Consider the following 26,405-nt stretch of genomic DNA (forward strand, 5'->3'; position numbering starts at 1 on the left):
AGAATGCACTAGACACCCTCCACAATGAGATACACCATCTCTGAAAGATAGAAGAATGGGGGTGAGAAGGGGGTGGGGATGTGAAAAGGAAATCTCATCCAGTGGTATCAGGGCATGTGCTGCTGAGCTTGTCATGATGCCAGAACTGTGGCATGTATAAGGAAGGTCTTGCAGCTGGATGATAAGGAGAGATTGGATAGGCAGGGAAGGGCAGGCAGCTAGGATGCTGGGTCTCCTCTCTAGGTTGATTGCTGAAATCTTAGAGCTGGCAATAATTGTCAGGGATTGCTTGTGGGTCCTTTCAGAGCCACTGAGGACAGCAGGGTGAGAGCCAGGGGAGAGGGAGAGTAGTCAGCTTTGGGGGCAGTGAAGCATGGTGAAAACTCAGCAGGGCCAGGGAAGTGGAGGCCAATGGGGCTTTAGGATATGGGGGAGACAACTGAGGTCTTTCTATGCCAGGGATACTGTACTCTGGGGCTATATGCCCTTGGATGAGTTGATATAGAAACAAGGTGTGGTTTCTAAATGGTATGGAGTTATGTGTGGTGTGTGTGTGTGCTAGAGAGGAGGAGCTGGTAGGGAGCAGGGAGCTGCCTCAGAGTTTAGGTTCCAGGTAGGGAATTGGGAGAAATAGAGGAGAGAAACTGGGGTCAGAGGGAGGGACAAGTATATATTGCAGCCACATGAAGTCACCATGTGTCCCCCTCTGGCTGCTAGCTCACTAAGTATAATTAGCTCTGGGGGGCATGCGGTGCTGGCTACCAGGAGCGTGGCACTTGAGATGGCCACCAGAGTGAAGAGTACCCAGAGGGGTGCTGATGCTGGGCAGACTCGGAGAGGGGGTCCTGCTAGAGGAATTTGCTGAACTGGGAGGGGCCTGTGGAAACTGGGAATGTCATGGGGCAATAACAGCGAGGCAAGGAGCTCTAAGCCAGCTTCGTGTGAAACTCCAGGGCTGGCAGAGCCTGAGGATCTGGGCTGCTGGCTCACCACTCATACGAGAAGCATGATGGCTGCCCAGCTCGTGGCTCTGCTTTCAGAGAGTGTTGGGAACTGCAGCCCCACCTCCCTCAAGCACCTTCTGTTCCCCCAAGTGAAGTCAGTTCTAGTCCAGAGAAGCATCTTGCGTGTCAGTCAGGGGCCGAGAGGCCTTGGCTGGGGTTGCTTCATTCCCAAAGAGCAGAGGGAGAAACCGTCACTGGTTAACTCAGTTGGTCATACTGCAAGTGGTGCTCAGTGCTGAAGCCCAGGATGTGCCAGAGACTGAATATTTGATTACATGCTACTCCATATGTCTTCTTTTCTTTCAAGTAGGCTGTGACTTCTTAAGGGTTTAGATTGTATCTTACTTGCCTTTTGTATCCATAACAAAAAGTAATCTACTGCATTATAGGAAATCTACTCATAGTAATCATTGGATTGAATTAAAGAAGTCTATCTGCAGATCCTCTGGGTTCAGTGAAGCCTTGCAACTAGATACGTTTAACCAGGAGCAGAAGATCCTCTGGGCACCCAATACAGTGGTGTTACATTAGTGGAGGAATTAGATTCTGTAGTCAGTAAAGGGAAAATTCCTAAATCTCCCATAAAGCTGGTAGGTGGTTTAGGTTTATATCTCTGAATAATAATACTAATGTACAGATACAATATACATTATATAGTAATTATAAAAATGTATAATGTATACAGTGATTTAAAAGAATACTTAGTTACAAGTATAATTTTGTTGCTGAGTCTCTGATGAAAATAGCTGGTTTGCAAAGAGACCTCTGTTGCTCACTTGGGCTTCCCTGGTGGCTCAGTATTCCTGTCAGTGAAATCCCATGGACAGAGGAGCCTGGAAGGCTATAGTCCATGTGGTTGCAAAAAGTCTGACATGACTTAGTGACTAAACAGCAACAATTGCTCACTTTGCCCAGCCAGTGTAGTTTTGTTTATTCTGATAAATTTTTCTCATAACTGCAAGTCTGATGTGACTTCATAGCCACTGTCCTTTGATCGATAACTGTTTTTAAAGGAGAGATAGGTTTCCATTCAGTTTAACAAAAAGCTTCCTTAGGACAATGAGGGCTTCCTCATTTAGTAGTGAGTTCTTTATTCCTGAAGGATAATCAAAGAAAGACTGAGCTGTCAGGGATATTGTGGAAGGAACTCACTCCCAGCATGGGAGATGGGCCTGCATGGCCTCAGAGAACCTTTCAAATAGGAACCTACAATTCCAGGTAGGGGCAGGAGTGGAGGTAGGCATGGGCACTGGATGATAGAGAGTCTTCAGTTCAGTTGCTCAGTTGTGTTTGACTCTTTGCAACCCCATGAACTGCAGCACACCAGGCCTCCCTGTCCATAACCAAGTCCTGGAGTTACCCAAACTCATGTCCACTGAGTCAGTGATGCCATCCAACCATCGCATCCTCTGTCATCCCCTTCACCACCCACCTTCAATCGTTCCCAGCATCAGGGTCTTTTCCAATGAGTCAGCTCTTCACATCAGGTGGCCAAAGTATCAGAGTTTCAGCTTCAACATCAGTCCTTCCAATGAACACTCAGGACTGATCTCCTTTAGGATGGACTGGTTGGAGCTCCTTGCAGTCAAACGGACTCTCAAGAGTCTTCTCCAACACCACAGTTCAAAAGCATCAATTCTTCAGTGCTCAGCTTACTTTAAGTCCAACTCTCATATCCGTACATGACTACTGGAAAAACAATAGCCTTGACTAGACAGACCATTGTTGGCAAAGTAATGTCTCTGCTTTTTAATATGCTGTCTAAGTTGGTCATAACTTTCCTTCCAAGGAGTAAGCATCTTTCAATTTCATGGCTGAAGTCACTATCTGCAGTGATTTTGGAGCCCCCAAAAATAAAATCAACCACTGTCTCCCCATCTTTTTGCCATGAAGTGATGGGACCAGATGCCATGATCTTAGTTTTCTGAATGTTGAGCTTTAAGCCAACTTTTTCACTCTCCTCTTTCACTTTCATCAAGAGGCTCTTTAGTTCTTATTCACTTTCTGCCATAAGGGTATTGTCATCTACATATCTGAGGTTATTGATATTTCTCCTGGTAACCTTGATTCCAGCTTGTGCTTCATCCAGCCCAACATTTCTCATGATGTACTCTGCATGTAAGTTAAATAAGCAGGGTGACAATATATAGCCTTGACGTACTCCATTTCCTATTTGGAACCAATCTGTTGTTCCATGTCCAGTCTGACTGTTGCTTCCTGACCTGCATACAGGTTTCTCAAGAGGCAGGTGAAGTGGTCTAGTATTCCATCTCTTTCAGAATTTTCCACAGTTTATTGTGATCCACACAGTCAAAGGTTTTGGCATAGTCAATAAAGCAGAAATAGATGTTTTTCTGGCACTCTCTTGCTATTTTGATGATCCAGCGAATGTTGGCAATTTGATCTCTGGTTCCTCTGCCTATTCTAAAACTAGCTTGAACATCTGGAAGTTCATGGTTCACGTATTGCTGAAGCCTGGCTTGGAGAGTTTTGAGCATTACTAGCGTGTGAGATGAGTGCAATTGTGTGGTAGTTTGAGCATTCTATGGCATTGCCTTTCTTTGGGATTGGAATGAAAACTGACCTTTTCTAGTCCTGTGGCCACTGCTGAGTTTTCCAAATTTGCTGGCATATAGAGGACAGCACTTTCACAGCATCATCTTTTAGGATTTGAAATAGCTGAACTGCAATTCCATCACCTCCACTAGCTTTGTTCATAGTGTTGCTTCCTAAGGCCCACTTGACTTCACATTCCAGGATGTCTGACTCTAGGTGAGTGATCACACCATCGTGATTATCTGGATCATGAAGATCTTTTTTGTACAGTTCTTCTGTGTATTCTTGCCACCTCTTCTTAATATCTTCTGCTTCTGTTAGGTCCATACCATTTCTGTCCTTTAATGAGTCCATCCTTGCATGAAATGTTCCCTTGGTATCGCTAATTTTCGTGAAAAGATCTCTAGTCTTTCCCATTCTATTGTTTTCCTCTATTTCTTTGCACTGATCACTGAGGAAGGCTTTCTTGTCTCTCCTTGCTATTCTTTGGTACTCTGCATTCAAATGAGTATATCTTTCCTTTTCTCCTTTGCTTTTTGCTTCTCTTCTTTTCACAGCTATTTGTAAGGCCTCCTCAGACAGCCATTTTGCTTTTTTACTTTTCTTCTTCTTGGGGATGGTCTTGATCCCTGTCTCCTGTACAGTGTCACAAACCTCCATCCATAGTTCATCAGGCACTCTATCAGATCTAGTCCCTTAAATATATTTCTCACCTCCACTGTATAATTGTGAGGGATTTGATTTAGGTCATACCTGAATGGTCTCGTGGTTTTCCCTACTTCCATCAGTTTAAGTCTGAATTTGGCAAGGAGTTCATGATATGAGCCATAGTCAGCTCCCGGTATTGTTTTTGCTGCTGTGTAGAGCTTCTCCATCTTTGGCTTCAAAGAATATAATCAACCTGATTTCGGTGGTGGCCATCTGGTGATGCCCATGTGTAGAGTCTTCTCTTGTGTTGTTAGAAGAGGGTGTTTGCTATGACCAGTGCATTCTCTTGGCAAAACTCTATTAGCCTTTGCCCTGCTTCATTCTGTACTCCAAGGTCAAATTTGCCTGTTACTCCAGGTGTTTCTTGACTTCCTACTTTTGCATTCCAGTCCCCTATAATGAAAAGGACATCTTTTTTGGGTGTTAGTTCTAAAAGATCTTCTAAGTCTTCATAGAACTATTCAACTTCAGCTCTTTCAGCATTACTGGTCAGGGCATAGACTTAGATTACCATGATATTGAATGGTTTGCCTTGGAAACGAACAGAGATCTTTCTGTCATTTTTGAGATTGTATCCAAGTACTGCATTTCGGACTCTTTCATTGACTATGATGGCTACTCCATTTCTTCTAAGGGATTCTTGCCCACAGTAGTAGATATAATGGTCATCTGAGTTAAATTCAGCCATTCCAGTCCATTTTAGTTCACTGATTCCTAAAATGTTGACATCCACTCTTACCATCTCCTGTTTGACCACTTCCAATTTGCCTTAATTCATGGACCTAACATTCCCGGTTCCTATGCAATGTTGCTCTTTACAGCATCAGACCTTGCTTCTATCACCAGTCACATCCACAATTGGGTGTTGCTTTTGCTTTGGCTCTGTCTCTTTATTCTTTCTGGAGTTATTTCTCCACTGATCTCCAGTAGCACATTGGGCACTTAGCAACCTGAGGAGTTCATCTTTCAGTGCCGTATCTTTATGCCTTTTCGTACTGTTCATGGGGTTCTCAAGGCAAGAATACTGAATGGTTTGCCATTCCCTTCTCCAGTGGACCACATTCTGTCAGACCTCCCCACCATGACCCGTCCGTCTTGGTTGGCTTAGTTTCACTGAGTTAGACAATGCTGTGGTCCATGTGATTAGATTGGTTAGTTTCCTGTGACTGTGGTTGCAGTCTGTCTGCCCTCTGATGCCTTCTCTCAGTGCCTACCATCTTACTGGGGTTTGTCTTACCTTGGACGTGGGATATCTCCTCTCAGCCGCTCGCCACTCCAGTGCCACACAGCCCCGCTCACCACTCTATGGAAGAGGATTTTCCTATGTTTGGCTTAGAGGATAGCTGCTAAGAGGAAGGTCAGGCAAGAAGTTTGGCCTGGGCTCTTCCTTCAGGAGTGAGCATTCTGGAAGACTTAGCGGGTGACCACTGCCATCTCTGATGCCCTGGGCTTGGGAGACTAGGCAGTGAAGCTCTGATGGTTGGTGGTAAGTAGAAGGATGGGCTGAGCCTCATTCCTTGACTTGAACTCACACTAGGCCAGTTGTGGACTACCCTAAAATTTTGGTCCTTGTTTGGGGCAGAGCATATAAACAAATACAATTTTTATTCCTTCATTATTATACCCATCCTTCCCTACTTTCCCTCTCATACATTCTCACGGAAGGTCAAGACCACATATATACTTATACTCTCTCATGATCAGCGATATGCTTTCATGATCATGCACACATGCAAAACTCTCATGGCAGCCATATGCTGTTATGAACATACATAATTTCATGACTCCCAGATGCATTCTCATGATTGCACACACATGTATTTTCATGACCAGTCATGAGCCCTGACATATACTCATGATCACACACATCCACACAGTCTCACCTTTTTACATACCCACTCATGTTCTCTCATGCACATGGACTTAGGACCCCATTGTCATGACCATACCCTTATACACACATATACACACAGGCACATATCTCTTTCAAGATTACACATTGACATCACAAATTCTCATGACTGTACACTTAGATAGTCTGTTGTGTGAATACACATGCCTCCCCCCACCATACTCTATTTTATATCTGCACATACTCCCGCCCCCACACACACTTCTGTGGCCACCTGCAATGCACACTTTTTATTGTGCCTGCGTTTCTCTGGGCAGCTCTGTGTACTCTGGATCTTTCACACCCCAGCGCCTGAGAGTACTGCCGTCTGATTCCTTATTACCCCCCGGACAGTTGTTTTGTGCTATGTGGTAGCTCCCTACTTCTTTACTGACTGAGGCACCAGAGTGGACTGAGGACATATATGTGTTAATCAGTGGTCTGATGAGCAGAAGATGGTTAGGGTTACTGTACTTATGATGTAAATTCAGCCAAAGTCAGGCACTATGTTCCGTGGTGCAGCCTATCTTAACTTTTGTAAGTAAATTATCTCTCTTAGGCATTTGGGGCTTCCCTGGTGACTCAGTCAGCAAATAATCCACCTGCAGTGCAGGAGATCTGAGTTCAATCCCTGGGTCAGGAAGATCCCCTGTAGAAGAAAATGGCAGCCCATTCTAGTATTCTTGCCTGGGAAATCCCATGGACAGAGGAGTGTGGCAGGCTTTCGTCCATGGGGTGGCAAAGAGTCAGACACGACCGAGCAACTAAAGCACCACCATTAGACCTTTAGCATGTGGCCCCCCAGTGTCCTGTGTAGCATTCCCAGGTTCTTTTTCTGTTGCATTGATGTGCTGCCTCTCTGAGAGAATGTGTGTTTATTTTAGCAGAGGTCTCTGTAGACAATACTTACCAGAGATCTTCTAACCTCTTGTTAGACTTGGAACCCTTTTATACAAATGAAACCTTAATCAGAAATCCAGTAAAATTCACGATTTGGAGTTGATGAGATTAAAGAAAGGAAAGAGAGTTCGGAGTCCTTTGCGTTTGTCTTACCTCTTTCCCGATTTTTTTTTTTTTTTTTTCATGCCGGGCTGCCCTGAAGGTACTCTATGAAAAAGCCCAGTTTGCAAATCCCTGGCTTAATTTAAACAGAGCTGTGAGGGCTATAATTTTGGTTATTTTAGGAGTGGAACTATTTTGGAGGTGTACAGAAACCTGCAGTCCTCCTTTCCACACTAGCCTTTGCCGTTATTCCTCCTTGGGTGGTGAGAATGTGAGTGACTATATGGTTCGACATGCCTGGGGCAGTGGCATTTATATCTGTGTCTTGATACGGTTGTTAACAGTGCCTCCATTCACTGTCCTGATTTGGACAGGAAGTTATTTGCTTACCCAAATAATCGGCCATGTCTTAGTAAGAGGTGGCTTATAACTAACTCTTATGGAGCAGCTAGAGAGACGGGCTTCACACATATGAGCCCAGGGGAACCTGTCCAATAGAGCAGCCTCTTCCTGTGTCAGCAGACTATGCCAACATTCAGAAATTGAGTGTCTTAAGCTGGCAGTCAGTGCTAACCTGTGCTTGAGTAGGATTTTATACTTCTCAGAACAGTTTCATGTCTCTTAACTCCTTAGACCCTCATGACAACCTGTGAGACCACTAGATCGTGTTACATGTTATGATTTATTTCCCAGTTTTGGGAACCTGAAGCTCAGAGAGAGGAAGTCTCATTGCTGGCCCTTTAGAGACCCAGAGAACTGGATGCTTTTGAAGGGATTTGTGGCCAGCAGTGAGAAAGTATTAATAAAGTTTTTCCAAAAGTTTTTTTTCCTCTGGGAAGGCTTCCTCTAGCTAATACAGATTTTTAGTTCTCTTGTTGTATTTAGAGTGGGCTCAGCCTCAAGGTGCTTCAGGAGCCTGAAATGCTAAGAATTAACACTTACTGAATGTTTGATGGACACTGATGTCAGGACTTTGTGTATGTGAATGAACTCTAGTAATTCTCACATCTGCTATCTGAGGTGAATACTGTTATCATGCCCATTTCACAGATGAAGAACCAAGGCTCAGAGAGATTAGGTATCTTTCCAGAGTCACATGAGTGGTCAGTGGAGGAGCCAGTCCATCACCCTGCTCCAGAGTCTGCCTTTTAAGGCAGGAGTGGCCCCCATCTTGCTGTAAACAAGTTTTAATTTTTTAGAGGGCAAGATAAATGAACCTAGCTCTAGGCCTTGAGTCAGTTTTTTCTATTTTAGAACTCCCCTTCTTTAAAGTGGGTCAGGGATGGACTTCCTAGAATGACTCTGTCACATGTATCCACTCAACTCTGTGTTTGTCAGGCTCATGGTAAGTGTTGTAGAATCCAAAGATAATTAGGTTATGGTTCTCACTCTAGAGTCTTCAGTTGAGTTGATGTGCCACAAACAGAGGGAAAAGCTGTTCTGGGTCAGTAGAAGGGCCAATCTTATGTGTGGAGGGAACCAGAAAGGTTCCATGGGGGACGTGGTGCTTAAGATGAGCTTAAGGGTGATCAGAAGTTCCTTAGACTAACATGGAAAGGAGACTGAGGCAGCCTGGATGAGGTGCTAGAAGCTCGTGAGCAATAGGTAGACTCTGGGAGCTTGACGGTGAGCAGAGACAAGGAGTAGCAAGGAAAGGGGGCTTGACGGGGCTTTGGAGAGGAGGTTGAGTGGGGGCAAGTCTTCTTGGGGTTTTGAGCTGGTTTGGAAGAGGAACAAGGCGGGTAGGATGGACTTCTGCATGAGAGGGAAAGAGAGGTGGGGAGCTGGACTGCGTTCCACTGAGAGGATGGTATCTGAAAGCCCCAGAGGGAGGAGGCTGAGGGCTCTGAAGAATGTCTGCTTTTCTAGTTCCTGTGGGAATAGGGAATATGGAGTGGTGCGGGAAACTCAGGCAGTCTCCTTACAGCTCAGTATAGAGCCAGCCAGGGGAAGGGGGAGAGGTTTGCTTAGGTGGTGGATGAGACTCGGTAGACAGGTCACTTCCAGTGGGGACGTGGCTAACTCATGACCATGGTGCCTGCTTGCAGAGGCCTTCGCTCAGGCTAGAGGAGGGTTGGTGGAGGAGGGAAGAGGCAAGCGAACCCTTAGGCTGCCATCTCCTGGATAAGGGCGAAAGGGGCTGGGGCCCAAGTACCTTGGCTTCTTGGAAGAAACAGGATGCCTGAAGGAGTCGTGTCCACTCCCCCCTCCTCCATCCTCTACTCCTCTTTGGAGTCAGACAGACTGGGATTGAATCCTAGCTCTTCTTCTTACTAGCCACGTAGGCTTGATTGCATGACCTGTCTCAATTCTCAAATCCGTGAAATGAGAATTATGTCTTCCTTGCAAGGAACTTGAGAATTAAAGTTACTATGTGTCAACTGACGCCACAATGTCTGGCACATGGTAAATTCTGAATAAATCATAGCTGCTTTCATAATTGTTGCTGTTTTCCTAGATGACTCTTCCCCCATTTTCTCAGATCTTCACCCTTCCTCCAATTGGGTGGTATTGACCTTCCTTTTTTACCTCTTTATCCTGAAGGGGCTCTCACCTTGAGGCTCCCTCTTTGCCTGGCTCCTGGCGCACTTACACTTGGGCACAGCTCCTGGAAGCTTTGCCCTGGCCCTTGGGCCTCTATGGAAGCCAGTAGTTTTGCCCTTGCTGAGCTATCTTACCATGCTGGGGCCTGCCATCTGGTAGGGCGGTGGGAAGCCAGCCTGTGCACATTTGTGTGGTCAACAAGAGCATCACATCCAAGTGCCCATCGCTCCTGTTTGTTAGGAGAAGATGGGGGTGATTTTTAGGGAGCCAAAGAGGTTTCAGAGTCTCTCCTGTACTCATAAGCGCAGAGGCCTGGTTTTCATCTGACCCCTCCCTCTTGAGACACACACATCAACCCGGTTGGGGGCACTCCTCTGTTGTCACAGCCTGCCCACACTCACCACCACAGCTCCTCACATATGTTTGCTTTAGGGGCTGCTAGCTTTTGACCTGTGAGTGTTACTTAGAAATTGTGCAGGAGTTGAAGCTTCTGCTAGGTTGAGATGATAACTGCACTATTTAAAGATGGCCATGGAATCAGAAAGAGCCAGGTGTCCTGATAGGGCTGTTCTTGAGCCCCCATCTGCTCACCACGCTAGTGCTGTCTGTGGGGACAGCCATAGGAAGCCCTGGACAGCCATCTCAGGGGCATCCACCTGCCATGCACCTCTGGGGACATCTTCAGCCTGCTCTGTGGGATGCTGTTTCACTAGGGGCGGTGGTGTGGCTACCTGGCTCTTGGTTTGGAAGGAGCCTGGGGAAGCGATGATGGTACCAAAGTCAGCTTCTCAGTTGCCAGGATGACTGGGAGGATTTTGGTAGGCCAAATCAGAGCAAATGTCTAGCATGTCACTGTGGGCAACCTGAGATCCTATGTTCCCTTCCTGAGAACTTCTCAACCCTTTTCCTAGAAGGAACCATAAAAACTCCACCCACAGGCCCACCTTTGCCCACTACTAACATAATTCACACTCCCCTACAATCATGGGGTGCTTTCTGCTTTCCCAGGCTCTTTATCGATGATTTCATCCCTCTGAGGTGGACTGAATAAGGGTCTTGGGTTCCGTCTTAAAGCAGAGGTCTCAGTAAGTCAAGACAAGCCCAGGGTCATGCAGCTGGTCTGTGGCAGGACTGCAGCTCAGGGCTCCCTCCTGTGTGTTACATTGTGGGCGGCCTGAGATCTGCTGGGTTCAGTTCCTGTGCTCCTGAGCCCTTCTCCAAAGGACAGCCTTTGCCACAAGGGCCCCTTCCCCAGACTGGCCTTCTCTTCGGCTTCTCACTTCTTCTTCGGGTGGGGGCAGGAGAGTGGGAAGGGATTAGGGCTTGGCTGTTGATGAGCTTAGAGAGGTATGGTGGGGCCAGTGGCCTTTAAATCTCACGGAGTAGAGCGTTTCAGGTGAGGAGGGTGAGCGAGTCCGAGGAACTGCTGTTATTAGCATTAGTGAGACCACTGCTCTGGCAGGACTGGGGCAGCAGCTACTGCTGTCTGCTCCCAGCTACTCTGTGGAGCAGGGATATTGGGTAATGTAGGGTGCAGACCAGGGTGCTACTTTTAACCTTGTGGGATCCCGCCTTTTACAGTGGCTATCCAGTTTGGAGAAGGGCTCCCTGGGTCAGATTTTGTATCCATTTTCTGTGTCTGGGAACATGTGTATGTCCTAAGGCTCCGAATTCCTGTGTCTGCCAGTGTACATACATATGTGGGCATGTGTGTGCATATAGTAGTAGTTCACCCACATGCTGCCTGAACTGCTGGGTCCTCTGGGAATGGCCGTGGCTGTGGACTTGGGAGTTCTCTAGCTGGTGCTCTGACTTTTATCTCTGGACCCATGTTTCTCCCCTGCATCACCTTTGCTGTCCTCCATTCCTGGGGCTGGGGAGGATAAGGGTAAATTCAGGTAGAAGAGGCTCAGCCCTTTTTTGGTTCTCCTGCTAGGTTCAGTCCTGCCACTGAACTTCCTGGTGTCTGACTTCTCACTTCACACTGGGTCCAGATACTGTCTGTCCTCTCCCTGACCCTCCCAGTCTGCCACCAGATGGGTGTCTCTGAGTTACCCAGATGTAGAAGGGGCAGGGAGGAAGGAAAGCACCACATATGGGGTTTCTCTGAGTCCTTATCACCACGCTGGCTGTCTCACACCCCATCTCTCCTAGAACAGGAGCTTTGAAGACAGCTTCCTCTGAAAACTGATTAGGTGGTAGCTTCCAGCAGTGCGCAGGGAGACTGGAAGCTGATGGCAGGTGGAAATCCCCAGCTGTTTGCCACCTTCCTCAGTTCCCTTTCCTTTGCTCTGACCGCTGGTCATCCCTGTGCCAAACTCAAGGTGTTACTGCCAGGCTGTGCACATGTTAACCACCCTAGCTGGTGGCTTCTGACAGTGGTAGCATTGGACAATGACTTGGAGGGAGAAGATTCCCAGACATGAGCAGAGGCCCCCCTTGGAAGCCCTGCCCTTAGGAGAGTAACCCTCCCCACTCCCTGTTACCGATTGTTCACTTCATTCCATCCCTGCTCCAGCCCAGAGTTGGCAGTTCACGAGTTCACAGTGGAAGCCTGCTGTGTGCCAGGGTTCAGGAGCAGGGGATGACTTGATCCAGAGACTCTTCCCTGAATGATGGGCACGGAGCACGTCAGGTTTCTCTGCCTGCCCCAGTGTCCAGCCTGGGCCTTTGCCAGGTAGCCATGTTGTACCAGGGGTCAGGGTAAGAGCTACTCTGTCCCTGTTTCCTGTGACCCCAGTAGTCTATTCTGTATGGGACTCATATCTACTAAGAACTGTTTAACCCCTTCTGTGCTCACCCTGGCCTGAATGTGGAGGAGAAGCCTGTGGTGGGTGGGGACCCTGCTTCCCCTCCTCCCACCAGCACCGCCCCACTCGGGAGGACTCAGGCCACTTTCTGGCTGCTCCCTTGCCATGTACTGCATCGTTTCTATATTTGGCCAGCAAGCCATGTGGGCGGGGAGCCACCCCACTGCGGCTGCCCTCCTGACAGCTGGGGGTGGAGAACGCCGGCAGCAGAAGCTGCAGCAGCGGGCGTGTGCACTTCTTGGGAGAACTAAGGAAGGCACCATCCGAGTGAGAAAGCCCAGAGGAGGGGCCTGCCTGGCTGCTCCCCTACTCCCCCACACTCTGGTCCAGGTTCTTGCCTTGTCTGCCCTCACCCACGCTTCCTCCTCTGTGCCCCTCTCTGCTCAGCTGCTTCTCACAGTAGTCTCTTCTCCAACAGACCACGGCCCTCCAGAAATGATGGTTGTCAGTGGGCCCAGCTGGGACTCTGCCAGGCTCCAGTGCTCAGTCTTAGAGAAGGGTCCCCTCTGAGCCCTGCTTGCTCTGCCTGTCATGGCCACACTCGGCTGCTTCCTCCTTGTCTGGGGACACAGGGTACCCAGCCCCAGCCCAGAGAGCTTAAACCAGACCCTCTCACTCCATTTCACAGGGGCGCTCTGGGCACCAGGCCCCTTTCAGACTGAGAGCAACTGATGCCATGGAGAAGCCCCTGCCCACCTCTTCACTCACCTGGTCCTGCCCACTGTGAGACCTTTTCACTGAGACCCCCGGAGGTGCCAACCCTGTGAGCCACTCCCCTGTCCCCTGCCCACCCCCACCATGTGTGAAGTGATGCCCACAATCAACGAGGGAGACCCCCTGGGGCCTCCGCATGAAGCCGATGCTGACGCCAACTTTGAGCAGCTGATGGTGAACATGCTGGATGAGCGGGAGAAGTTGCTAGAGTCCCTTCGGGAGAGTCAGGAGACTTTGCTGGCGACACAGAGCCGGCTCCAGGATGCCCTGCATGAGAGAGACCAGCTCCAGCGCCACCTTAACTCTGCCCTCCCCCAGGTAAGGCCTGCCAGCACCTCTCTCCTCCCCTTCCCCTCACCCAGCCCAGCAGAGCCACAGCTTCTGAGCCCTCAGCTCTCTGCATCTGTGAGCATCTCAACAGATGGAACTCACAGAGCATTTCCTCTCCTTCGCCTTGTGTTCATAAAGCCTTTCCCTGTTTCTCCCAAGCACCTCAGGCTGAAACTGGCTTCACCTGGAGAAAAGGATGGCCTTTGATGCAGGAAAACCCCGCCTTAGTGGCCAGCTGCAGTGAGCCCAGGCAGCCAGCAGGTGGCAGCCGGTACTGGGCAGGACGCTTCCCCTTGGCTGCTCTTCACCAGGGTGTGTTCTTGGAAGTGGTGGGTGGGGACCACAGAGAGCGAAGATGGGAGAAGCTTTAGAGACAATCTAATTCACCTCTCATTGCACGGATGAGAGAAACAAGAGGCATCCCATGGACAATTATAGACAGAACTGTGACACCTCTTATTCTCCTCCGTCAGCACAACTAGTAGCGATTACAGTCACCCTTTATGATATCTCTGTATGCTGAGCACTTTGCATGGGGTTTCCCTCACATAATTCTCACAACTGTGAATTTGGTGCTATTATCACCATCACCTCTATTATACAAAGGATGAAACTCAACCTTGAGGAGATTGGTGAATTGCTCCTGACCGCCCTGCCTGTAGGGGAGCCGCCAGGGTGGAGGAGGCATCCCTGAGGAGCCGGAGTGCTCCTCTGCCCCTCGCACGTGGGGAAAAGGGCCAGAGCGGGCAAGGTTCCTGCCCAGGCTTCAGAAGTGTCTTCGGGGCAGAGTCTTACGATGCTTTCTAGATGGGAATATAGATCCCTGGTGAGGAACTGGGGTGAGAGATGGGCCCATCCTACCCTCACTGTGTTTGGCTGCTGCTGCTGCTGCTAAGTCGCTTCAGTCGTGTCCGACTCTGTGCGACCCCATAGATGGCAGCCCACCAGGCTCGGCCATCCCTGGGATTCTCCAGGCAAGAACACCGGAGTGGGCTGCCATTTCCTTCTCCAATGCATGAAAGTGAAGTCGCTCAGTCTTGTCCGACTCTTCGTGACCCCATGGACTGCAGCCCACCAGGCTCCTCTGCCCATGGGATTTTCCAGGCACTGTGTTTGGAGCCCTGAACAAACCCTGGGATGAAGAAACCACCTGCCTCTAGGGAGCTCATACACTAAAAAGGAAATAGACAAGAACTCAAACGACAGGAAGAGTGTGGAGGAACAGAAAAGGGGCTCCAGAGGACTGTTAAAATCATATCAGAGGTTCAAATAGGGGCCAGATCATTGATCTTCATGGCAGCCCTTGAGGGACGACTGTATCTTTCGGATTACAGGTTCAAAGAGGTTCGGTATTTTGCCCAGGATCACAAATGGGCAGAGCTGAGAATTGATCTTAACTCTGCACTGGGAGCTTCACAAAGACAGGGATCATGTCTTTCTTGTTACTGTGCCTCCAGGGACCAGCACAGGAGCTGGTACATGGTAGGCACTCCCAATATTTTGTTCCAGTTTTCAGTAGAGGCAGAAAGCCTTCCACTAGGAAGATCCCAAGGAAGTGTGTCCTTTGTGATGGACTTGGAAAAATCAGGTGTTGACAGAGGATTGGGCGGGAGGGAGCGGGAGCCCACTGAGCAAAGGTGTGGACTTTACTAGTGATTGAGAAAGCAGGTTACTCAGGTTGACGAGGTCTTGGGGTATTTGGACAGGAACTGCGAGAGAGAAGCTGGCACCAGGATAAGAAGTTTGTATTTAATGGTGAAGACAACATTGCTTTGGGAGGTTACCCCGGCAACAGTGTATCAGAGGGTTAGAGCTGGGAGGGAAGTAGGAGGCACCCTGGGGTGGGAAGACTAGGCAGTGACTGAGCCTGAGGACAGGGTGGGAGAGCTGGCAGTGCCGTGGCATGGGCTGGGGGCATGCCGTGGAGTGTTCAGGTATGTGTGTGGGAGAATGTGTGCGTGCACACGTGTGTGAGCTGGATAGTGAAGCCGCATGAGGCCAGGCCTGGCCTCCGGGATGGGAGCTGCTTGACCGCTATTGCCGTGGCTTTGAGAGAAAGGCAGGAATTATGAGCAGGGTCTGCATCCGAGGCCTCTTAGGCTCCGGCATCTCTCTGTGTCCCTTGTCTCTTCCCTGTGTTTCTTGTCCCCTTGGCCTGATATGGAATGATAAACGGTGATTGCTTGGAAATTCTTCCTTCTGTAGTGATTCCGTGCTGTGTGAGAGAGTGGAATGTATCTCAGAATGTGTCTCAGGGCCTATCATTGTGGGAAAAGACAATGGGGATACTTTATACATGGGCATTCAGCAAAGCCAGGACAAATGCCCTGGCATCAGGCCCCAGGATGGAGTAAGCTGGGATCCTGGAAGCCAAAGCTGAAGCCACATAGCTGATTGAGCAGATCTGTACACTCTCTTGTTTCTCTGTGTGGTGGGCCCTTCAGTGATCTCATTTCTTTAGCTACCTGTAACTTGTAAAACTCTGCGAAAGGAGTAGAAAAGAGCTCTCCAGAACACTCACTTCAAAGCCCCCTTCTCTTCCTTCCTTAATGTCCATCAATCTCTGTTTGGACTTCACTAACAACAAGCTAGAAGTGAAACTCCCCTCCATCCACTTCTACAGGGAAATGTCACTGGATTGTTGGAGAAACAGAAATACAAAATGGGAGGGAGGACATAATCAGGCTAAATTGGTGGCTGGAGGAGGAAGGAATCACAGAGCACACTTGGTGACCTTCTCACTGTTACATCCAACTGCATTCCCTTGCATGTGTTTGGAATGCTTCTCCCCTCTGGAGAAATATGTGCTAATAGTATGGATGGATAGGACTTCAGCTGGTAAAGAATTCACTGGCAATGCAGGAGACCCCAGTTCGATTCCTGGATCAGGAAGATCCCCTGGAGAAGGGATAGGCTACCCAGTCTAGTGTTCTTGGGCTTCCCTGTTGTCTCAGACAGGAAAGAATCCACCTGCAACGCGAGAGACCTGGTTTTGGTCCCTGGGTTGGGAAGATCCCCTGGAGGAGGGCATGGCAACCCTCTCCAGTTTTCTTTCCTGGAGAATCCCCATGGACAGAGGAGCCTGGCAAGCTACAGTCCATGGGGTCACAAAGAGTCAAACATGACTGAGCGACTAAGTACTTGTGGATGGGTAGGGATTTTTCTGGGGACAGTTGGTGGAAGTAAGGGACAAGTGACAGGATCCCACCACTCACTGACTTGAGCGTGCAGGATACTTTTTAAGTGGTGGATCCTCAAGCACTGAGGGGCCTTGGGGATTTACAGGAATTTACCACCTTAACCCGGGAGCTGAGTATGTGTCGGGAGCAGCTTCTAGAGAGGGAGGAAGAGATATCAGAGCTGAAAGCAGAGCGGAATAACACAAGGGTAAGTGGGGTGACCTTGTGTGTGTTTGTGCTTTGGGGGGTGGGGGCATATGACTGAGGGAGCAGGCATAGCCAACACATCCAGCCTCATCCTCACCTCCTCTTGCCTTGTCTTCTGGGACAATAGTCAATGTGTTCAACCATCAGTCCTAGGCTTTTCACCTCTAGTTAGGGGGTCATGGGAAAGTCAGGGTCTTGAGAGAGAGGCTCTGGCAGGTCTGCAGTTGGGGCAGCGCCCATTTACCCCCATAGGAGTATTTCAGCATTCCAACAGTGGTACACAGGGCAAGACCTCAGATTGCTGGGTGTTTGTGTGGACCCTGCTTACAGCCCCTGGGGCGTAGGCTCACAGTCCTTCCTTGCACCCTTGCCTTCTCTCTGCCAGTTGCTTCTGGAACATCTGGAGTGCCTGGTGTCCCGCCATGAGCGGTCACTGAGGATGACTGTGGTGAAGCGTCAGGCTCAGTCACCATCAGGGGTTTCCAGCGAGGTGGAGGTGCTGAAGGCTCTCAAGTCACTGTTTGAGCACCACAAGGCCCTGGATGAGAAGGTACCTAGGCTAGCCGACAGCCTGCATCCACCCCCAATGCAACCATGGATACAATACAATACAGTCCAGTCCACCCCCAGTCTCTTGCCTGGAGCCTCCATGCATCCCTTCTCTGAGATTTCTGTATCCTGTGTTCAGAGAAAACTGCCTTCTAGCTTCCTAACTGGCTTACTCCTACCATTAGTCCAATTTCCAGGTCCTCCTATTAGGTGCCCTTTCAGAAATTTGCCTCTTGGTAGGTCTTTCTCTTTGCCTCATGCCCAGTGACGACAGACCAAGCCCCGGCTCCTCCAGCTTGAGTTCAGAGGGTCCCTGTTTCTCTCTCCATCTCCCCTTACCTTGGGCAGGTGCGAGAGCGGCTCCGAGCGGCCCTCGAGAGAGTGACCACTTTGGAAGAGCAGCTGGCGTGTGCCCACCAGCAGGTGAGCTCCTTTCCCTCTTTTCATCTGGAAGCCACAGCTGGGTTCCACCTGTTCCCAACTCCGGTCCCCATCGGACTTTCCCCTCCTGTCTTAGCTGGAGATTGTTAGCTAACAGGAGGCATCTCTCTCTGGGAGGTGGGGGATTTGGAAGGTCTAGAAGGTTCTCTTCTCTTTGACTCACTGCCCTGGGGACTGCGCCCTACAGGTGTCTTCCCTACAGCAGGGGGCAGGGGTTCGGGATGGAGTGGCCGAAGAAGAGGGGACTGTGGAGCTGGGACCAAAAGGCCTGTGGAAGGTGGGTCATGGGGAGCTGCACAGAGGGGGTGCGTCTTACCCCAGACAGGGGGTGTGGGCCCTGCCCTGCCTTCGTGCAGTAGAGCGACTGCTTGAATTAAATTTGGAGCTTTCTCCAAGGTTACCATCTCTATTTCCTTCTTCCCCTTACCCCATCTGCAAAGAAATCTGCAGGCTTTTCTTTTAGTGCCCAGTATGTACACTGGTAAGCATGTAACTGAATTGTTAGGAGCTATCTATCTAAGAGATCACTTCTCTTTCTGAGGCTCTGTTCCCCTAGTCATGGCCCTCTCTAGGTTACAAGAGACTGAAATAGCAGGTAAAACTAGAAATGATCACTTTTCAAGAGAGACACAGGAGAGTGAGGGTGTTTGATTGTTGTTTGGTGTGAGGTCCTGGAGCTCAGAGGATGAAGGGTGTTCCTGGATGTGTGCTCTAGAGCTGGGGCAGAGCTGTGGCCCGCACTGTCCCTCTGTCCCCCTTCCCGGGGCAGGGCAGGGAGGGGGCGCCTGACGGCTGACTGAGAGCTCCCTGTCTTTGGAGGAGGACGTGGGCCAGGTTGAGGAGCTGCAGGAGCTTCTGGAGAAGCAGAACTTTGAGTTGAGCCAGGCCCGGGAGCGACTGGTCACCCTGACAGCAACTGTGGCTGAACTGGAGGAGGACCTGGGCACAGCCCGCCGGGACCTCCTCAAGTCGGAGGAGCTGAGCAGCAAACACCAGCGGGACCTCCGGGAAGTGAGCAGGGGCCTGGGCCTGACGCTGTCTTTCTGGGTGCGGGCCTTTGATACTTAGGAAACCAGCTGTTGGATGTCCTGGGTATTGAGGGAAAGCCAAACGAGGGCTGAGGAGTGTGAGACTGAACGCTTGGGGGGTCCAGTGTGGGAAGGAGCGGTGGGAGGGATGGGTCAGGGTCAGAAACTGGTAGGGGAGTGTGGAGGAGACACAGCCATCCTGGTGCGGAGGCACAGACAGGGTGGGGGTGGGAAGAAGCTGATGGCCTTCCCCAGCACCCTCTCCTCTGCTGCTCAGGCTCTAGCCCAGAAGGAGGACATGGAGGAGCGGATCACCACCCTGGAGAAGCGCTACCTGGCTGCTCAGCGTGAGGCTGCATCAATCCATGACCTCAACGACAAACTGGAGAACGAGCTGGCCAATAAGGAATCCTTGCATCGCCAGGTAACTCCTGCATTTGGGGTTCGGGGGCATTGTACTCGACCCTGGAGGTCCTGATGATCATCCTTGACCCTCACCTTGGTGGCCCAAGAACCTCTGAAGTACAGCAGCCCACCTTGGGAGAGGGAAGTCAGGTGTCTTTGGGTAACCAGGAACCAAGATGACCCCAGGCCTGTCACCTCCTCTCTCCTGAAGCAGGGGCTGGGGGACACTTCAGTGCTCTCTCTTAACTGTCCTTCCCACCCCTCACTCTGCTAGTGTGAGGAGAAAGCCCGATATCTGCAGGAGCTACTGGAGGTAGCCGAGCAGAAACTTCAGCAGACAATGCGCAAAGCCGAGACGCTGCCAGAGGTGGAGGCTGAGCTGGCCCAAAGAGTTGCGGCCCTCACCAAGGCAAGTGGACCACGGGTCTGGGAATCTGCCTCTGACCGCTGCTGCTTGAGCTCTCCTGGAGCCAGGCAGTAGGTGGAGAAACTAGGAGGCATGATAGGCTGGGGCCAGGAAGCTGCTGCTCATTGCACGACTCCAGGAAACATATTTTCTTGTCTCTGTCAGATGGAAGAGTAACCCCTGCCCTTATCACTCCACAGGGATGTGAGTCCCATGAGGGCAGATGTAAGAGTACTTTAAGAAGTAGAAGAAACTGTCAGTGCAAAGTATTTTTACTATTATTTATATCATTGTGATTAATAGTAATACTTCCTTTTGGGGGAATCTGAAGTGGAAAACATAGGACTTTCATTTCTGGAAAGGTGAAATTTGAGAGGAGATATGATCAGAGTTTATACATCTCTGAAGGAGGTGGGAGTTTAGGCTAAGCATTTTATTTTTTGTCATTGAAGCATTCTAGATCTTGGGACTACCTCTGGCTATTTGAAGGCCACAACTTTTGGACAAATGAAAGGGAATATAATATTACCCAAAGGATAGTTAACTTTATGGAGGTGTATGGCTGAAAACATCCTAGGTCTGGAAGAGCTGTGTAAATGCATGGACATGTGGTGGCTTAATCAGGAGAATTTAGGAGTGTTTACAGTGGGAGAGACTTTCAGGGGTGCCCCATGTAGGATCACCATAGCTACCCCCTCAAGCACTGAAGAGAAGGAAACCAATATTTAGTCAGCATCAGACCCTAGACCTCTGGAGGTGAGAGGCTGGCCATTGTGCCATTGTGGCAGCTTGGGAGCTCTGCAGATGGACCCTCCAGCCTGGCTGTGCCTCATGCACGCAGGACCAGATGTACTTCTGCCACTGACTGGCTCTGTGATCTGGGAAAAGTCACTCCTTCCCTAATTGGGTGTCTGTGTCATTATCTCTGTGATGAAGTCATCATCTCTGTAATGATGGGGTTGAACTTGGTGATCTCTAAGGCTTTCAGGAATCATCCCCTAGGAATGAAGAACAGAGTTTAAAGTCCAGCAGAAGATATTATGTGTGTGATGCTGAGCAGTCAGGTTTCATCACTCCCAAAACTGACCAGAAGGGCTGGACCAAAGTGATTAATGTGTTCAGGAAGTTATAGTAGAAGGACTTTTAGGAGGGATTTCTTGACTATAAGATGTGTAATAATCTGAAATACCTTGTCAAAAGAGACAGTGGGGTCCCCATCTTTGACGATGCATGAACAGAAGGGGAGACCACTCTACCAGGGCCAGTTTAACAGCAAAAGTAATCACCATGGCTAGCATTTGTTGAGTGCTCATTGAGTCTTAAGTGTTTACCATGGATTATGACCTTTGGTCCTTGCAAAAGGCATAGGTACTATTATCACAAGAGAGGAGACAAAGGCTCACAGAGGTTCAGTAACTTGCCCAAAGTCACACAGCTGGGACGAGAAGGAGCCAGGATTTGAACTGTGGCTGGAGTCCGTGCTCCTATCTAGAGGCACAGAGATTTATGGTAGCTCATACTTTCAAGTGGCATTCTTTCTGGAAGCATGAAAATTTACAGTCTCTTGAGCTGCCAGCTCTGAGATAGTTCAAGGTTAGCCCTGAGCAGGAAAGAAGAGGTGTGGGTGGGGGAATCTGGCAGGGGTTGGGGTACCTGGGAAGAATGGCAGTGGTGGGGGCAAAATGCTCTGGGATGGTAAGTGGAGAGCTTGTCTTCATTTTTCCCTGAGGCCCTAATTCCCAAAGATTCCTCTGGCACCTGGGAGCATGGGATCCAAGGTCTGAGCAGGAGGAAGGATGATCTACAAGCTGCACTGACCCATTCCTACCTCCAGGCTGAAGAACGACATGGCAACATTGAGGAGCACCTCCAACAGCTGGAGGGACAGCTGGAGGAGAAGAACCAAGAGCTGGCGCGGGTGAGAGCACCAGACTGGACTCTTTGGTTCCCCTCTCTGCCCCACGGAGGTACCGCAGAATGGTCTGTAAACAGGGAAAGGAGGAGCCTGGGAGCTGGGCAAGGACCTGGCTAGGACAGACAGAGCCATGGAGGAGCTGGGGGGCATGGGCAGGAGCACTGGAGAGAGAGCCCCAGAGAATGGGACAAGGAAGGGGGGGCGTGGAACCACCGTAGGAACAGGTGCTTCCCTGGGGCTGTGGAAGGAGGGCTGCGGGGGCCTGTGAGGGGGCTGGGGCTGTGGAGGGAGGACCGTGGGGGCCTGTGAGGGGGCTGTGGAGGGAGGGCTGCGGGGCCCTGTGGTGAGGGGGATGGGGCTGTGGAGGGAGGACCGTGGGGGCCTGTGAGGGGGCTGGGGCTGTGGAGGGAGGACTGTGGGGGCCTGTGGTGAGGGGGGCTGTGGAGGGAGGACCACGGGGCCCTGTGGTGAGGGGGGCTGTGGAGGGAGGACCACGGGGGCCTGTGGTGAGGGGGGCTGTGGAGGGAGGACCATGGGGGCCTGTGGTGAGGGGTGCTGTGGAGGGAGGGCCGCGGGGCCCTGTGGTGAGGGGACTGTGTGTGCAGGTGCGCCAGCGGGAGAGGATGAATGAAGCCCACAACAAGCGGCTGTCAGACACGGTGGACCGGCTGCTGAGCGAGGCGAAAGAGCGCCTGCAGCTCCACCTCAGGGAGCGCATGGCAGCCCTGGAGGAGAAGGTGCTGTGAGCAGCGGTCTAGTGGGCAGGTTACTCGGAGGAGCAGAGCTGGTGGAAATGAGTGGGGGGACAAAGGCGTGGGGGGCCCAGGCGAGCGGATGGGGTGGGGCTGTGGCAGTGGGCTGTGGACCGGAGTGAAGTGAAAGAGCAGCTGGGGGTGAGGGGAGGGGGGCCGGCACAGAAGGGGAGGGTGGACTGGAGAGCAGGCCGAGGGCAGCTGGTGCTGGGAGGGACAGCGTGGCCTGAGCTGGAGTCGGAGTCAGGGCGGGGAGAAGGAGGCTTCTTGGCTCACAGCTGTTCTCCCCCAGAACACGTTGATCCAAGAGCTGGAGACCTCCCAGCGGCAGATTGAAGAGCAGCACCATCACAAGGTACCCAGTTGCTGGCCAGCCCTGCCAGCCTGGGAGGGCTGAGCTTACTGTGTGGAAAGAACACACCTGTGTTTCATGGAGCTGCTCTCAAACCCAGCACTGTGCTAGCCAGTTTGTTAGTCCATGTACACATGTTATCCCACTAATCCTCACTAAAGCCTGTCACAGTGGATGCATCAGCGCCCACCTGTAAAGAAGAGACTGAGCCATAACCTTCGGGCAGAGAGTGGGTAGCAGAGAGACAGGGCCCAGTGAAGGACTTGACAAAATGAGTTGGTGGGGCTTTCCAGGTGGCACTAGTAGTAAAGAACCCACCTGCCAATGCAGGGGACATAAGAGACACAGGTTCAGTCCCTGGGTGAAGATCCTCTGGAGAAGGGCATCCCACTCCAGGGTTCTTACCTGGAGAATCCTATGGACAAAGGAGCCTGCCAGGCTATAGTCCCTGTGGTTGCAAAGAGTTGGACATGACTGAAGCAACTGAGCATGCATGCACACAAACCTGGTGAAGCTCTTGCTTTCTGGTGATCTGGAGAGGATTACCACTGTGTGTTCCCCAGCAATGTCCATAAGGTCTGGGAGTTCACTGTGGGCCCCTCTGCCACCCGGCCTTATGTGACATGCCTTGTCAGCAGGAAGGGCTCAGCAGATGTGTTCTGCTCAAGTCCTTCCAAACAGACCCCTCTTCTGGGCCTGCCCTGCCAACCCTTCTACTCACTTTCCACTTGGACCTCTTCTCTTCTGATGTCATCTGTGGTCTTGGCCATGGGCCCCTGGGTTTGGACTTTTTAGTGCATTCTTCTCTTCTCCCCAACTCTGCTGTTCTCTGTGTCCTTTTATCCCATTTCTTCCCTTCCCTTCCCCCTACCCCTACTGTGTGTCTGCCTGGCACAGGGCCGCCTGTCTGAAGAGATTGAGAAACTGCGCCAAGAGGTGGACCAACTGAAGGGTCGAGGAGGACCATTTGTGGATGGCATCCACTCCAGGTACGCTCAGGAGGCCAGGCACGCTGGGACGGGGTCCTGGATGGACCTGCATAGACCCTGGGGAAGACATTCTCCCAAAAAAAGGCTGCTCAGGACCTCAGGGTCCTTCTCCTATACAGGGTGGAATACTGAGGTTTAGAGAACTTGGTAAAGTCATCCAGCTTACTTGGGGCAGTTTAGAAGGGAGCACCTGTCCTCTGAGGGATGCTGAGAGGCAATAAACCACAGCATGATCCTTCCTCACTGTCGTGGAACACAGGGCACGATTCCTGCTTCCTTGACAGAAGGCATGCTGTCGAGAGGGGCCTACTGAATCACATGCCCACCTGTTTCCCACAGGGCCTGCTCATTTGTATCTGGTTCACTCTAGTTCTTGTGAGATAACTTACTTAGGGCTCTGAACATAATGCTTGAATTAGGCCCACGTTTTAGGGGACTTCTGGGTTTTTCTTCATATTTTCTGAAGCATTTGGTATTGAGCTCAGACGTCAAGCCTGCACTCAGTTCTCTGCCCAGAGAGGCAGGGTGATGATTGAGGAGACTGAAGTGGATGATGCTACTCAAGGTTCATGGCTTCTGGATATTTTCTGTACAAACCAAAATGTCTTAGATCAGAACTCATAAGGTTCCCTGTGGTCATGCTCTTGTTGTATCAGGGAAATACGGATCAGTTTTTTTGAAGAGAGGTAAAAGTAAATGTGTGTATGTGTATGTGCAGAGGGGTAGCATAGAATGTAAATTAGGAAAAGAGATGTTGAAGAGAAGCCTGTGGGTTTCTAGGGTGGTAGGCATTTGGGTATCAATTTCAAGTTTATTAGGAATTATTGCATAGGAATATGGAGAGAAGCATCTTCCCAGGTGGCACAGTGGGTAAAGAATCAGCCTGCCAGTGCAGGAGATGCAAATTCGATTCCTGGGTCTAGAAGATCCCCTTGAGAAAGAAATGACAACCCAATCCCGTGTTCTTGCCTGGAAAATTCTATGGACAGTGGGGCCTGGTAGGCTACAGTTGGACATGACTGAGCAACAGAGCACACATAGAGAGAAGCAGAGAAGAGAAACAGGAAATGGTAGTTGGAATTCCTTCTACTCCTCCTTTCCTGTAGGATGCTCAGAAGAGACCAACCCCCTACCCCAATCAAAAAGACATAGCCCGGAGTACACCAAGCTATTTGGCATTACTTTCCATAGTGACTGAGAATTCTTGGCTTTGACTGTAGAAGTACTGACCCCATCATAGAGCTGGAACTGAGTTGCGGAGAAAAGTGGCTGTGGGGGTAAGCAGGAGCTCCCCTCTCCCTCCAGATACCTTGTGTAATCTGTTGTAGGCCCACCCTGTCCCTCTGCTCTGGGCTCTCTCGGGTTCTCAACTGGGAAGATTTAGGGAAGAAATGTCAGCAGAGGAGGCTCCAGATAGTCCAGAGGATCTTTACTGTGATCCTAAAATTTCAGGGTTCGGAGAGACCCTTGGCGCAGTCAGAATGCTTTCTCTAGCCCATGTCTCTGATACATGAGCTAGAGAAGGGCCTCTTGAAGTTTTGTGGGGATAGGAAGTATGCCTGGCTTGAATTTTGACCAGGGACTCAGTCCAGAGGAAGACCAGAGGAAGTTGCTGGGGAGAAGACCAAGAAACAAAGACTCTCAGAGTTAAAAGGACTTTTAGAGATCATCCCTTCCAACTTCTCTTGGTGCCATAAACACTCCCACACCATTCTTGTCAGATGGCCAGAGAGCCTCCACCTGAATACCTCTCTGATCAGGAGCTTAGCTTTTTTAAAGCCACCAGTTGCATCATAAGCCAACTCTCACTGTTTGAAGGTTCTTCTTGTATTAATTGAAAAGCTACCTGCCTAGAACTTACTCACCTGGATCATTCTCATTCCTGAAGCACCAGAGAATAAACCTAATCTCTTGCTTACATGGAAACCCTTAAATCATTTACAAAGGTCATATCTTTCTCTTCTCCAAGCTGAAGATCCCTTAGCTCTTTGGGGCCAGTGGGTGTGAGCTGGGGCTGTCAGGCCTCAGGGCTCACCTTCTCCCCCATCCACCACTCAAGGGCGTACACGGGCAGTGCGACGGATGTGCGGTTCTCCCTGAGCACAGCTGCCCACGCATCCCAAGGTCTGCATCGTTGTTACTCAGCACGGCGGGAACAGTCTGCCAAGGTGAGGGGGTGGAGGGGTGAGTGCGGATGGGTCTCCCCAGGGGAATTTGGGGTCAGTTCAGCCACGTGTCTGGCTTTGGTTTCACAGACAGCTGGTGTGTGGTGCACATCCTCCCCTCACCCTCCCCCATGTCAGTGACAGCTGCAGCCTCGGGGTTAGGGCCGTCATCAGCTACAACAGCTGTGTTTCGCCTTGACCTCCTGATGGGCAAGAGGTAGGGGCTGGTGGGTGGCCAGCCAGTCCCTGAGGCCCCGCTGAAGCCTGTGCACGTGTGCCTGGGTGTCTTAGTGGTGCGGGTGGGGGAAGTAGGGCCAAGATGGAATTGGCAAGCTCTCTGAAACAAAAGCTGTGATTTATGGGGGAGGTGAGGGAGGGATAACAGGTTAACTGACCCTTGGGATGGCTCCTGCAATTTCCTGAGAAGCATGTAGTTTCTGTGGGGTCTGCCTAGGAAG

At 50.5% G+C, this 26,405-nt stretch overlaps 1 protein-coding gene across 12 annotated transcripts in view; it reads left to right on the forward strand.

The window, feature by feature from the left end:
• The window catches only part of PPFIA4 (PTPRF interacting protein alpha 4), a 50,573-nt gene that overhangs the window by 1,516 nt on the left and 22,652 nt on the right, over positions 1-26,405 (forward strand). For 5 of the 12 annotated variants that reach the window (XR_010663465.1, XM_065938174.1, XM_065938169.1 and 2 more), the window contains exons 2-14: positions 13,144-13,547; positions 16,845-16,946; positions 17,331-17,495; positions 17,843-17,917; positions 18,123-18,212; positions 18,755-18,982; positions 19,241-19,387; positions 19,643-19,777; positions 21,609-21,692; positions 22,295-22,426; positions 22,734-22,796; positions 23,691-23,782; positions 25,842-25,950. Coding sequence is in view for 11 of the 12 variants with exons in the window: in XM_065938174.1 (XP_065794246.1) it covers positions 13,314-13,547; positions 16,845-16,946; positions 17,331-17,495; positions 17,843-17,917; positions 18,123-18,212; positions 18,755-18,982; positions 19,241-19,387; positions 19,643-19,777; positions 21,609-21,692; positions 22,295-22,426; positions 22,734-22,796; positions 23,691-23,782; positions 25,842-25,950 (1,656 nt within the window). In the remaining variant the exon portion in view is untranslated. Of the gene's footprint in view, positions 1-13,143; positions 13,548-13,718; positions 13,872-14,707; positions 15,042-16,844; positions 16,947-17,330; positions 17,496-17,842; positions 17,918-18,122; positions 18,213-18,754; positions 18,983-19,240; positions 19,388-19,642; positions 19,778-21,608; positions 21,693-22,294; positions 22,427-22,733; positions 22,797-23,690; positions 23,783-25,841; positions 25,951-26,405 lie in introns of those variants that run through there. The other 7 variants (XM_065938176.1, XM_065938170.1, XM_065938180.1 and 4 more) reach the window with 5 other exon arrangements.

The sequence above is a fragment of the Muntiacus reevesi genome, chromosome 5 (assembly GCF_963930625.1).
Source record: "Muntiacus reevesi chromosome 5, mMunRee1.1, whole genome shotgun sequence".
Classification (NCBI taxonomy): Eukaryota; Metazoa; Chordata; class Mammalia; order Artiodactyla; family Cervidae; genus Muntiacus; species Muntiacus reevesi.